General features: G+C 36.3%; 1 protein-coding gene across 1 annotated transcript; it reads right to left on the bottom strand.

The window, feature by feature from the left end:
• Nucleotides 1–2,827: 2,827 nt before the first annotated feature.
• OR51D1 (olfactory receptor family 51 subfamily D member 1) lies at nucleotides 2,828–4,066 on the bottom strand. Its single transcript, XM_020967769.2, has one exon. It carries the CDS (start codon nucleotides 3,774–3,776, stop codon nucleotides 2,832–2,834), a length of 945 nt encoding a protein of 314 aa, XP_020823428.2. The 5' UTR covers nucleotides 3,777–4,066; the 3' UTR covers nucleotides 2,828–2,831.
• Between the last annotated feature and the right edge of the window lie 9,630 nt (nucleotides 4,067–13,696).

The following is a 13,696-nucleotide window of genomic DNA, read 5'->3' as shown; positions in this document are numbered from 1 at the left end:
TCCCAGCACTTAGCACAGAGCCTAAAGTGTTGTGTAAGTATGGACAAATGGTTGTTGACTGACTACTACTATTGTGGAATTTCTTTATCTTTTGTTTCATTGTTACTATAAAATGGGAGTTGTAAAGGTATTGGGAAGAAGGTATTTTCAGATTTAGTAGGAAAAGTCCTCTCTCTCTAGGCTGGTCAGATTCTCTCTTCAGGCAGTTAAAATGTGTTTTTGGCAGATCTGGCTAAAACAAAAACATAAATCAATTTTTTTTCCTCCATACTCTTACTAGTCATGTGATTTTCAGTGGGCACAAAAAAGACTGAAGGAATGAAAGACTTAATTAAAGGACTATGTGAAAACTGATCCCTCCCTTTTTTATTCTTTTCCTGAGGCTAATTAGAGAAGAAATAAATGCAATCTGAAACATGAATAGTAAATATTCTCATCATCATTATAGCTAGCATTGTTATAGCACCTTAAATTTGCAAAGTGTTTACAGACATTATCTCATTTTATCCTTACAACAAACATGGGGAGTAGGTACTATTATGATCTTCATTTTATAGATGAAGAAATTGAGCCACAGAAGGACTGAGTGACTTGCCCACAGTTACACAGATTGATGGGTGTTTGAGACTAAATTTGAAGTCAGGCTTTCCTAACTCCAGGCCCAGCACTCTATCCACTGAGTCACCTCCCTGCCTCATGACTTATCAGGCATTATCAGGAAGAACTAGCTGGCAAGATCTTCAACTACTAGAGCAAATAACTGTGGATGCTGTAAAAATGTCCTATATTAAGACTCTTGAAAAACAACATATAGCCCCTAGACTCTGGGGCTTGTTCTATCAACCCACCCTCAGACAGGCAAGCAAGGCTCCCCACCCCACTTCCAACCCCTTCTCACACCTCATTGCCTGTGATCACTATCATCTTTCTGGCTTGAGATCTATGTAGTCCTGCCTGGGAATGGAAGCTGGAACAGATGACCTGAATCCATAAGAGTCAAAAGATTTGGGACTTTAGAGGTCAATGAGTAAAGGCTTCCACTTCCTTCTAGGATGCCTACTTTTCCATGCAAGGCAAGTGGCCATCCAGTATCTTTTTGAATGCTTCTACTAAAAACAGCATAGAACAATAGAAAGTACATTGAATCTAGAATCAAATTTCCAGTGTTTGAATCTTGATTCTCCTGCTTACTACATGGGTGATTTTGGTCAAGCTGATTAACCTATCGAGGCCTTAGTTTCATCAAATGCAAAATAAAGGGATTAGACTAGAGGACCTCTAAGGTCCTTTCCAACTCTGAATCTATGGTCACATAGTGATGGGCAGCTTAACACCTCACAAGACAGGCTGGTATACTTTTGAACAACTTATTAGTACAAAGTCCCTCAATATTAACTAAAATATGCTTCCCTATGCCTTCAAACCCTCTTCAAGAGCATAGAACAAATCTTCTCCCTCTATTTGACAAGCTGTTAGAATAGTCAGTCAAGTCAATAAGCATTTATCAGGTAAGTAGCTACTATGTGCCAGGTATTCTATTAAGCTCTAGGGAGACATACAAAGGCCAAAAATAGTTTAATGGAGAAGACAACATGGAAACAACTATATACAAACAAGCTATTTACAGGAAAAATTAGAGATAATTTCAGAAGGGATGTCACTAAAATTAAGAGGATTGGGAAAGGCTTCCTATAGAAGGTAATATTTTAGGTAGGACTTGAAGGAAGCCAGCAGGCAGAGATGAGGAAGGAAACCAATCCAGACATGGGAGATAGTCAGAAAAAAAGAATATCCAGAGTCAGGAGGTAGAGTGTCATGTTTGAAGAAAAGCAGGGAGGCCATTATCACTAGATCAAATGGTATGATGGAGGGTAAGGTATAAGAATACTGGGAAAATTCAAGGAGATGGTTATAAATGAACAACAAACACCAAACAGAGAATTGTATATTTGATCCCAGATGTGACAGCAGCCACTGGAGTTTATTCAGAAGGTCATGGGAGGCATGACATCTTCTTTAGGTGGAACATTCTTAAATCCTCCAATTGTCACTAATATGAAGTAGTATGAGTCCCCCTCACTTCCCCAGTAAGCCCTCTACTCATTAATTAATTTCAGAATTGTAGAAGGACAGTCCCATTTCACTCTTATGATTTCTTTATAATCCCAAACCCATGTGTAAAAAACATTCTGGCTTTCAGTACTCTTATTCTCCATCTTTGGTAATTATCACCACCAATGTTATGCAAAGGCTTCATTCAAAATTTTACTGTTTATGGAGCTCTACAAAGAAAGGCACACAAATATTGTCTTTACAAAGGCAAAAAGACTTAGTGGCATGTACACACAAATAGAGAACATGTAATTAGAACAATGCAATAATAATTATTATATTGTAGTTACAATAGCTAATATTTATATAGCCATTTTATATTTATTTATGCAAGTTTGTAAATCATACCACACATAACATTTCATTTTATAATAAAAACAAAATATGAGTGAAATACATCTTAAATAGTTCAATAGTAATTATTTTGTGCTTTGTAGGCAAAAAGAAAGGCATAATATAGGAGAGATCCAGGGATAAACCCTGAGAATTCCACATTCAGACTATGAATAAAAGAGAATTCACCATCCAATAAAGCCATCAGTTACCCTCTCATCAATCCAGGATGGGCTTTGAAAAAATAATAATAACAGAAGTGGTTAACAGCCTGCGTGGTCCCATCTCCAAGATATATTACTAGGTCCATTAAATCTCTTATGTCCTTGTGATACATAGTGGAGAATTGTTCTCTTCCCCAAGATGATAATATTTAGCCCCCTTACTTACCCAGCATCACGTTGGAACATATAGAGAATTCTAACCCTAATCTGCTTTGTTTTGGCCCCATAGACAATGGGGTTGACAACAGGGGGAAGTAGAAGGTAAACATTGGCCATGACCACATGAACCAGTGAAGTGGGGCCACCCAGCCGATGCACCACAGACAGGCCAATGAGGGGCACATAGAACACCAGGACTGCACAGAGATGGGAGATGCAGGTGTTGAAGGCCTTAATGGCAGCTCCCCGGGAAGATAGCCCCAGCACAGCCTGTAGGATTAGAATGTAGGAAAAGCCAATGAAAAGTGAATCAACTCCCATGACAGAGAGGATGATGAAGAGCCCATAGATGACATTGACTGTAGTATCTGTGCATGACAACTTCATAATGTCCTGGTGGAGGCAGAAGGAATGGGTGACGGTATTACTGTGGCAATAGGACAGCCTCTTCAGGATGAAGGGTAAGGGGAAAAAGAAGACAAAGCCACGCATAAGAGCTGCCAGTCCAATTTTCCCTACAACAGGTGCTGTGAGCACTGATGCATGGTGCAGAGGGTGGCAGATAGCCACAAAGCGATCAAAGGACATGGCCAAAAGTACAGCTGATTCCATGGCTGAAAGTGCATGAATAAGGAACATCTGAGTCAGACAGAGGTTGAACTCTATCTCTTGTCTTCCTGTGAGGAAGAGGCTGGCCATCTTAGGCATGGTAACAGAAGAGAGGACCATATCAATGGTGGAAAGCATAGCCAGAAGGAGGTACATGGGCTCATGAAGGGTCTGATCAGCACGGATGATGAGGACAATGGTGAGGTTGCCCAAAGTGGCCAAGGCATACATAAAACAGAGTGGGAAGGCCATCCAGAAATGCATGTTGGATCCCAGTCCAGGGATACCCACTAAAAGGAAGGCTGCTGGGTGGATCAGTGTATCATTTCCTATCACCATAATGAAATACTGAAAAGCAAGGATAATTCAGAATAGATATCTGAGAGCAGGTTGTAAGGTATGGGTGGTAGTCAGGTAAGGACTTGGAAAGGAATCAGAGAACAGGAAAAAAAAATAGACCAAAATATGAAACCTGCGAGTAAAAGACATTTGGTTTGGAAGGTACCTTAATCCTTTCAGAGCTCTACAGATTCTGCCTACACCAATTCATCTGATAAATAGTTGCAAGAATAGCTTGTCCTACATATTTGACAGGGATAGAGATTTGTCAGCATCTTTAATAAGTATCTCAGCCATTTGCACAGTAACATATGATCCATTTTAATGAAGAATTCAGAAACTCTAATGATCTCCAAGGTAGTTTCCAATGTATGATGCCATGAAAACTTTTTTTTTTTACCTTAAAGGTGGGGAGGGAGAATTTTACTATAAGTTAAAAGCTTAGCAAAATTGCCCTGTGATGGGATGTCAAATGGCTCCCTGACAATTTACCAAGGGACTCTTAGGATGTTTGGAGCCCACTCTTGTCTGTGATGGTAGTATTAGGGAAGGCAACCCTCCATAGCCAGCCCCTAGCCTGCAAAGTCCCAGAAGAGCTGTCAGTGGCAGACTTCTCAGCTGCAATCCAACCTGCTTCCTTTGTTCTCTGTCAAGAGCTAGTTCTTAAACCAAACTAAGAGCAGTTTCTAATCTTCCTTCCCCACTGTTAGCTTGTTTTACTTAAAGTCTCCTTGACAAGGTCTCATTCTTTCTTCTTCTTCAGTGACTGGTAAACTCACCACTGGCCACAGAGAACAGGAGCTGCTTCTGAAAGAAGCAAATACCTAGGCAGGCTTTTAAAGATGTGCTGAGATTCCTGGGGGAGGAAGCAAACCAGGGATACTCAGAAATCAAGCACCTGGTAGGGTCCAAGGGATAAACAGAAAATCCTCACCTTGTCACCAAGGAGGGGCAGGGATATAAACTATGGAGCCTTGCCTACATTCCCTATCCAATTCCAAGGGGAAAAGCTCTGAAAGCAATGGGAGAAGGCAATGCCCAGGTCCCAGGAAAGCTGAGGCTCTCATTTGCTGCTGTGGGGGTACATTTAAGTGGGAGCATTCTGCTCTGTAGTTACCCTGGAATTGAAATGATTCTGGATAAGAGAGGGGAGGAGAGAGAGAGAGAGAGAGAGAGAGAGAGAGAGAGAGAGAGAGAGAGAGAGAAAGAGAAAGAAGTTAAATTATATATATATATATATATATATACACATATATACATATATATATACACATATATACACATATACATACATATATACACATATACATACATACATATACATATATACACATATACACACATATACATACATATATACACATACACACACACACACACACACACACACACACACACACATATATATATATATATATGAAAAAATAAGGATAAGGAAGAAACTGGGGGAAAGGCTGCCCATCTCTTGATGCTGTTGCCCTCTTGTGGACATTGCTGTTATTTCAGGAGACAATGACTCAAATGCAAGGGCACTGCAGCCTTAGGCATCTGCTGCCTGGGCAACCTTATAAGGCTCTGTGAGGAAATTCCTCTCCCTTGCTTTTCATAAAAATTGCATGCTAATTTTAAACAGAAGGAACAAAATAACAAAAACAAACATAGTCTAATTATATTGATCAAGTCTGATCACAGACAAGAGTTAATAAAATATACCCTCATTCATTTTTTTTTTCAGAGATGGTATGGCTTTGGGTGTAGAATAGTATATATATAGTCAGACTCATTTGATATTTTGTTTCATTTTGCTTAACCTCTCTTTTCCGCCTTTTTTTGTTTGTTTTAAGGGATGACTCTTTGGAGAAGAAAGGGATATATTTGAAAATTAAGGTGATATAAAAATATATCAGTTTTTAAAATTACCTGTTAATATTACAAGGATACACTATATAAACTATTATGGAGAGGATAAGACCAAAAGGGAACTTAAGAGACATTTAAATTATCTGAAAATATTTTCTTAACAAAGGCAAGCTTATCCAAATTCTAGCCACAATGCAGAACTTTAGCGATTGTTTGTTTGATCTGCCTAATAGCAAGAATGATAGCTCATATGGTTTTAAAGACAAAGAGGAAGCATGACTTTCAAGGTTGAGTGAAATAGAATCACATTTCTGTAATGAAGTTACTCATGCCAAGAGAAGGAAGATATAGGTTCCCCTCTCTCTTTGTCTCCACAGGCTCAAACCTAGGCCTTATGACTTGAAACTAAGTGTTCTTTCTAATATGCTATCATGATAAAGAAATTCTTTTTATCATGATGGTCTGTATGGTATAATTTAAAGCATGAATATTATCTTAGGATAACTATTAGGTACATAAATCAAAGAGGGACATTAATACCCATGCCTGGATGAAAAGTTTTCAGTGAATTTTTCTTTATATGATGGATCATGCCAGATTAAGGTTACCAGGAGAAATATCAATAATCTCAGCTATGCAGATGATATCACTCTGATGGCAGAAAGTGAAGAATTAAGAAGCTTCTTGATGAAGGTGAAAAAAAAAAGACTGTAACAGTTGGCTTGAAACCGAACATAAAATATCTTGGCAACTGATCTCATCATTTCCTGGAAAACAGAGGGAAAAGAAGTGGAAGCAGCTTCAGATTTTTTATTCTTGGTCTCAAAGATCACTGCATACAGTAATGGCAACCATGAAATTAAAAGATGCTTGCTCCTTGGAAAGAAATTATGGCAAATCTGGACAGCACACTAAAAAGCAGAGATATCACCTTGACAACAAAGGTCTGTATAGTCAAAGCTATGTTTTTTGTTTTTCGCTTTTCTTTTTCTTTCAGTAGCCATGTACGACCGCAGAGTTGGACTATAAGGAAAGCTGAGAGCCACAGAATTGACACTTTCAAATTGTAGTGCTGGAGAAGACTCTTTTAATTCCTTTAACAGCAAGGACATTAAATCAGTCAATAATTAAAGACGTTAATTCAGTGTCAAATAACCTGGAGAAGGAAATGACAAACCACTCCACTATCTTTGCCAAGAAAACCTGAAATGAGGTCACAGAGTGTTGGATGTGACTGAAACAACTTAACAACAATTTGCTGGAAGGTCAAATACTGAAGGTGAAGCTTAAATACTTTGGCCACATAATGAGAAGACAGGACTCATTGAAAAAGACTTGATTTTGGGAAAGATTGAACGCAAAAGGAAAAGAGGATGGCAGAGCATGAGATGGATGAATAGTGCCATGGAAATAAGGAAAATGAACTTGGACAAACTTCTATGGTCCATGGGGCATGAAGAGTCAGACATGACTGAACAACTGAACAGCAGCAGCATGATGGATCATAGAATTCTTTCTACACTCTGGTGTCAAGTACTATTGGTACCTGCATCATGATGGTTACATGCAATTATTTAGCAGGAACATGATGGTTACATACATTTGTTTAGCCTAAATCCTATAATTGGTTTTTATGTGCTTTTCTTCAGCAATAGTAAAACTTACTGATTCATGTCAATCAATAAGTATTTATTTGAGTACCTACAATGTGTCAGGCACAGTGTTAAGCACTGCTGATACAAAAAAAAAAAAGGCAAAGTACAGTCCCAGCTCTCAAGGAGTCACAATCTAATAAAGGAGGCAACATGAAAACAACTATGTATAAAAACCTATAAATAAGATAAACTAGAGATAATCAACAGAATTAAGGGACTAAAATTAAAGGGAATCAGGAAAGGCTTTTCATAGAAAGATGGAATTTTTGCATAGAAGAATTTTTTGTAGAAGATGGAATCTTAGCTGGGACTTGAAGGAAGACAAGAAGCCAGGAAGTGGGAGATTTCAAGGGAGAGTATTAAAGGCATGGAAAACAGCCAATATCAAAGGGAATTGTGGGAAGATGGAGAACTGAGGCAGTAAACTATATGACTCTCCTAAACTCCTCCACAAAAATTTCCTCTCCTTTTAATTCTTCAAAGTAAAATTTAGAGTAGCAGAAATAATGAATAGCCAGTTTAAAGCTTAAAACTATCAACAAGCGTTATCTGTAACAAGGATAAGCTAGAAGCCTTCGCAATAAGATCAGGAGTGAAACAAGGATGACCATTATTGACAATGTTGTTCAATATTGTGTAGAAATGCTAGCTATATCAAAAAGAGAAGAAAAATAAATTGAAGGAATCAGAATGGGCAATGAGGTAATGAAACTATCCCTTTTGCAGAAGACATGGTGGTATGCTTGAAAAATTTTAGAGATTCAACTAAAAAGCTAGTTGAAACAATTAATAATTTTAGCAAAGTGGCAGGATATAAAACAAACCTATATAAGCCATCAGAATTTCTATATAACACAAACAAAACCTTGCAAGAAGAGATATAAGAAAAATGCATTTAAAATTCCTGTAGATAATATAAAATACCTGGGAGCATACTTGCCAAAACAAATTCAGGAATTATGTAAACACAATTATGAAACACTTTTTATACAAATAAAGTCAGATTTAAATAAATAGAGAAATATTAATTGTTCATGGGAGGGACTAGCCAAGATAATAAAAATAACAATTCTACCTAAACTAATCTACATATTCAGTCCCATCCCAATTAAATTGCCAAAAAAAATTGAACCAGAAAAAATGATAAATTCATTTGGAAGAAAAAGAGGTCAAGAATATCAAAATAATTAATTAAAAAGTGTAAAGGAAGGAGATCTAGTAGTACTAGATCATAAACTGTATTATAAGGTGATAATTATCAAAACTATCTGGTACTGTCTAAGGAATAGAATGGTGGATCAGTGGAATAGAGTAGATATACAATACACAGTAAATTATTACTGCAACCCTTTGTTTGGGAAATGTAAAGATTAAATTTTGGGATTGAAATTCACCAGGAAAAATTCTTGAGAAAACTGAAAAGCTATGTGGCAGAAACTAGGTATGAACCAATATCTTACACCATTTGCCAAGATTAGATCAAAATGTATACATGACCTAGACATAAAGGGAGTTACCATAAGTAAATTTAAAAAAAAAAACAACATAGAACATATTATCTATCAGATTTATGGATGGGAGAAGAATTTATGAATAATCAAAAGATAGGGAGAATTGTGGGATGTAACATGGATAATTTTAATTACATTAAATTAAAAAGATTTTGCACAATTAAAACCAATATAGCCAAGATTAGAAAGAAAGAAGAAAATTGGGGGGAAAATGTAGACAGTTTCTCAGATAAAAGTCTCATTTCAAATATGTAGAGGAGTTTTCCAAATTTATAAGGACATGAGTCATTTCCCATTGATATGAATCAAATGATATGAACCAGAAGTTTTTGGAGGAAGAAATCAAAACTATATATAGTGATATGAAAAAAAATGCTGTAAATAATTATTGATTAGAGAAATTCAAATTAAAATAACTTTGAGATACCATCTCACATCTATGAGATTGGCTAAATGATACAAGAGGAAAATGACCAATGTTGGAGGGTATGTGGAAAAATTGGGGCAGTACTACACTGTTCGTGGAACTGTGAACTGATCTATTTTGGAGAGCAATCTATGCCCAAACGTTAGAAACTGTGTATACCATTTGACCCAGCGATTAGTTCTGTTTCCAAGGTGATCAGGGAAAAATAAAAAGAGCACATATCTTCTAAGATATTGATAGTAGCTCTCTTTGTGGTGGAAAAGAACTGGAAATTGAGGGGATGCCTATCAATTGGGGAATGGTTAAATAAATTAGAGTGTATGGTTGCAATAGAATACTACTGTGCTATAAAAAAAATTATGAGCAACTTGATTTTAGGAAAACGTGTAAAGACTCACATGAAATAATGAATAGTGAAATTAGCAGAACTACAAGTATGTTGCAATAGCAGTAATAGCAATGTTGTTTGTAGAGTAAATGTAAATGATTAAATTATTCTGAGTTACATGACTATTCAAATCAACTACAGAGAACCTTTGAAGGAAGATGCTTTCCACCTCCAGAGAAAGAACTGATACAGGCAACTATGTATTATATAGTTTCACATATATATCTGTATCAAATGTTGGCCTTCTCCAGTGTGGAGTTGGGAAGGAGGGAGAGAAACAGCTTGGAACTCAAATATAATAATAATAATAATAATAATAATAATAATAATAATAATAATAATAATAATAATAATAATGATAATGATAATAATAATAAAATTTTAAAAAGAAAGAAAACAGCCAGTGAAAATGCTAGGAATTTGGAGATAGAATGCTTTGTTTGAAGAACAGCAAGATCAGAGTCATTGGATTACAGAGTACGTATGGGGTGGGAATTAAGTATGAGAAGACTGGAAAGGTAGGAAGGAGTCGGGTTGTAAGGGAATCTGAATACTAAATGCAGGATTTAGTCATTGATTCTAGAGGAATCCTAGATAGGGAGTATGTCTAGAGAAAAACAGATATCATCTTTTCTCATTGGTATAAATACTTCACAATCTATTATTGTGAAGTCTAATTCATAGGAGGTAGGCATGGAGTAATGACCTAAATTGAAGTCCTTCCTATGATGCTTATTAACTGTGTGGCCACTGATTGCATCACTTAACCTCTAAGTGCTCTTGACAATTCTATAACTATATATTGTAAACTACTGATCTGCATTGGAAGAAGTTTATATACAAAGAGTCCTCCACACTGAGGAAATTACAGGTATGCTCCCCAAAAAAAGAAATATAAAATAAAGTTAAATGGATAAGCATTAGGAACATAGAGCCTTGGATGAAGGACCTTTGAAACCTGACCAATCACTTTGAGACAAGTAATCTAATATGGTTAATTTTTCTTTCTAGTGCACTGATTTCCCCCAGTAAGACTTTAGTAAGAGTGGGAAATAAATAGGAATTGGTTCATACAGCTCTGACATTGGACTCAAGTAGTATTGGGGCGTTCTTGGTTTGATGAGTCTGATCCATGGCTCAGGGAATCTGGTGCCCAGGATGACTTGGAAGCTAATGCAGCTGGAAAATCTATTGTTTTTTCACTGTTACCCTGCTAAAATTCATATATGTATATACATGTACATGTATGTAATATATGTAATATTCATGCACATGTGCGGGCAGCTAGGTGGTACAGTGAATTAGTGTTCTGGGCCTGGAGTCAAGAAGACTCATCTTTCTGAGTTAAAATCTGGACTCAGACACCTACTAGCTGTTTAACCACACCTACTAGCTGTTTAACCTTGAGTAAATCACTTAATCCTGTTTGCCTCAGTTTTCTCATCTATAAAATGAACTGGAGAAGCAAATGGCAAACCACTCTAGTATCTTTGCCAAGAAAACCCCAAATATGGTCATGAAAAGTCAGATATGGTTGAAATGACAGGACAACATGGGCATATATGTTTATATCTATGTTTATTTATGTACATGTTATGTGTTCATATCCAGGCATGTGTATACATTATACAAAATATATATGCTTGAAGAACAGCAATCATATTTCCCTATTGAGTTTTCTTTCTTCCAGGCTAAATATTCCTATTTTTATATTAAAAGAAAACTCAATTTGTTTCTGGGCCTTTTCTTTAAGATTTTCTATTTATTACTTTTGGAAGCTGTTACCAACTCTACTCTGAGGCTTGGAAATTATAGAGTGGCATGAAGTTTACTACTTAAGATATATTTTTTCCAGATAGAACCTTGTCTCTTTCTAGTGCGACCACACAGTAGTATAGAAGGTATGCTCTACCCTAGGCTCTCTTTGTCTAAGCTCCTCCCAAACTATCAGGTTGTGTTTTGTTTGTTTTTCCAGAGATTGGTTTGTTTGTTTGCTGTCATGTCTGACTCTTTGTGACCCCATTTGGGGTTTTCTTGGCAAAGATACTGGAGTGTTTTGCCATTTCCTTCTCCAGCTCATTTTACAGATGAGCAAACTGAGACAAATGGGGTTAAGTGACTTATCCAAGGTCGCACAGCTAGTAAGTGTCTGAGGGTGGATTTAAACTCAGGAAGATGAGTCTTGCTGACTCCAGACTCAACACTCTAGATGCCTTTTTTTTCCCCAGACATGAAAATGCTAACACTATTCTTCATGTGAGTGTCCACTCCTACTGTAACAGTTTTTGAAACCCACTGGTGTGCTTCCACGTATTTACCAGCTGACTCAACTAACTCTTAACTAAACCATCTACTCAAAGCAAAAACAATAATTGCATAAAATTTTTGCCTATAAACCAAGAGCCCACTTTCCCACCAATGCTCACAATGCTTTTGGAGGAGAATGGATTCAAAATTAATCACCAGGCTATTGAGACACATATATAGAGAATGCATATGGCCAGGTAACTCACAATTCGGAAACGTGGGCTTTTATGTTTCGTATGTTTATTAAAGACTACCCTTTTGAAGTTTACTTCAAAAGTGGGCATGGCACCCCTTTTGTATGGATGGCTCCTTGGATAAGCTAGGATACCCCATGGATATGCTGGACTAGTGAGAATAATACTACACTCTTTCAGAAAGTATAGGAAGCCTTAGTCTGAGATTTTCCAAAGTTCATTCATTTTTTTGCTTTTGACTGGTCTCTAGGGGTTTTCACTTCCTACACAGATGACAGTACAGAGAAGTTTTGCCTTTCTTTTACCAACCAACTCTTCCAGGCAGCAAGAGGCAGTAGAGAGAGGTATTACCTCTCATTCGCATAGTGCTGAGGTTTTTTTTTTCAGACCTACCATTCTGATTTAAGACTGAGTCCTCTCACTCAGTAGATTACGCAAATACATTATGTAGATTAAGCAGTACATTAACAAATCCTTCTTTTCCATAGTTAAACCATACTGTGGCAATGTGCATTTCTCCAATAATCACCAAACACCACAGAGATTCAAATTTCCATAATTATTAATTCCAAAATTCCTTTGTTGGTGGTATACATACAAGAAACTAGAAAACAAGACAATGAGGTAGACGTTACCCTTTGTACTTTCATTGTCTCTGGGGATTCCTTTTTTGTGTAGTTTTCTTATACAGGTCTTACATTTGTCTTAATTTTTTTCATTTAATTTTCTTTTATTTTGAATTCCAGATTCTCCTCCTCTACCAACACTGTCCCATTAAGAAAGCAAGAAGTTAAAAAAAAACTTACTAGAACCATGGAATCAAACAAAATGAATTTTCATATTAGCCATGTTCTGGGGGAAAAAAGAAAACAATATGTGCTTCAGTTGGCACTCTGAATCCATCACTTCTCTATCTAGAGGTAGATAATATTTTTCATCATGAGTCCTTTAGAAACATGATGGGTCATTGTGTTGATCAACACTACTAAATTTTTCACAGATGATTATCTTCACATATCACTATTACTACATAAATTGTTCTCTTGGTTCTGCTTATTTAATTTTGTTTCAGTTCATATAGCAAATAGTATTCCATCATATTCATGTACATTAAGTTGTTCAGTCATTCTCCAATTGATGAGCATTCCTTCAGTTTCCAGTTCTTTGACATCACAAAAAGAGTTGCTGTAAGTTTTTTCTTTCTTTTTTTTTTTTTTGCAAACAGGTCCTTTTTCTTTTTCTTTTTCTTTGAAATATTTGGAATATAGACTTAGTAGCTGTGTTTCTGGGTGAAAGGATATACATAGTTTAATAGGGTTTTTTTTGGACATAATTCTATTTTGTTTTCCAGAATGGTTGGACTAGTTCATAGTTCCACCAATATTTCATTAGAGTGCCTATTTTACCACATCCCATCCAGTATTTGCTATTTTCCTTTTCTATCATTTTAGACAGCACAATGATTTTAAGGAATACTTCATAAATGTTTTAATTATTAGAAATTTAGAACTTTTCATATGACATTTATAGCTTTGAATACTTCACTGAAAAATGCCTTTTCATATCTCTTGACCACTT

The sequence above is a fragment of the Phascolarctos cinereus genome, unplaced genomic scaffold (assembly GCF_003287225.1).
Source record: "Phascolarctos cinereus isolate Bilbo 61053 unplaced genomic scaffold, phaCin_HiC Scaffold_726;HRSCAF=1367, whole genome shotgun sequence".
Taxonomy (NCBI): Eukaryota; Metazoa; Chordata; class Mammalia; order Diprotodontia; family Phascolarctidae; genus Phascolarctos; species Phascolarctos cinereus.
The sequence above is the reverse complement of the archived record's forward strand: the minus strand, read 5'-3'. Positions and strand labels throughout refer to the sequence as shown.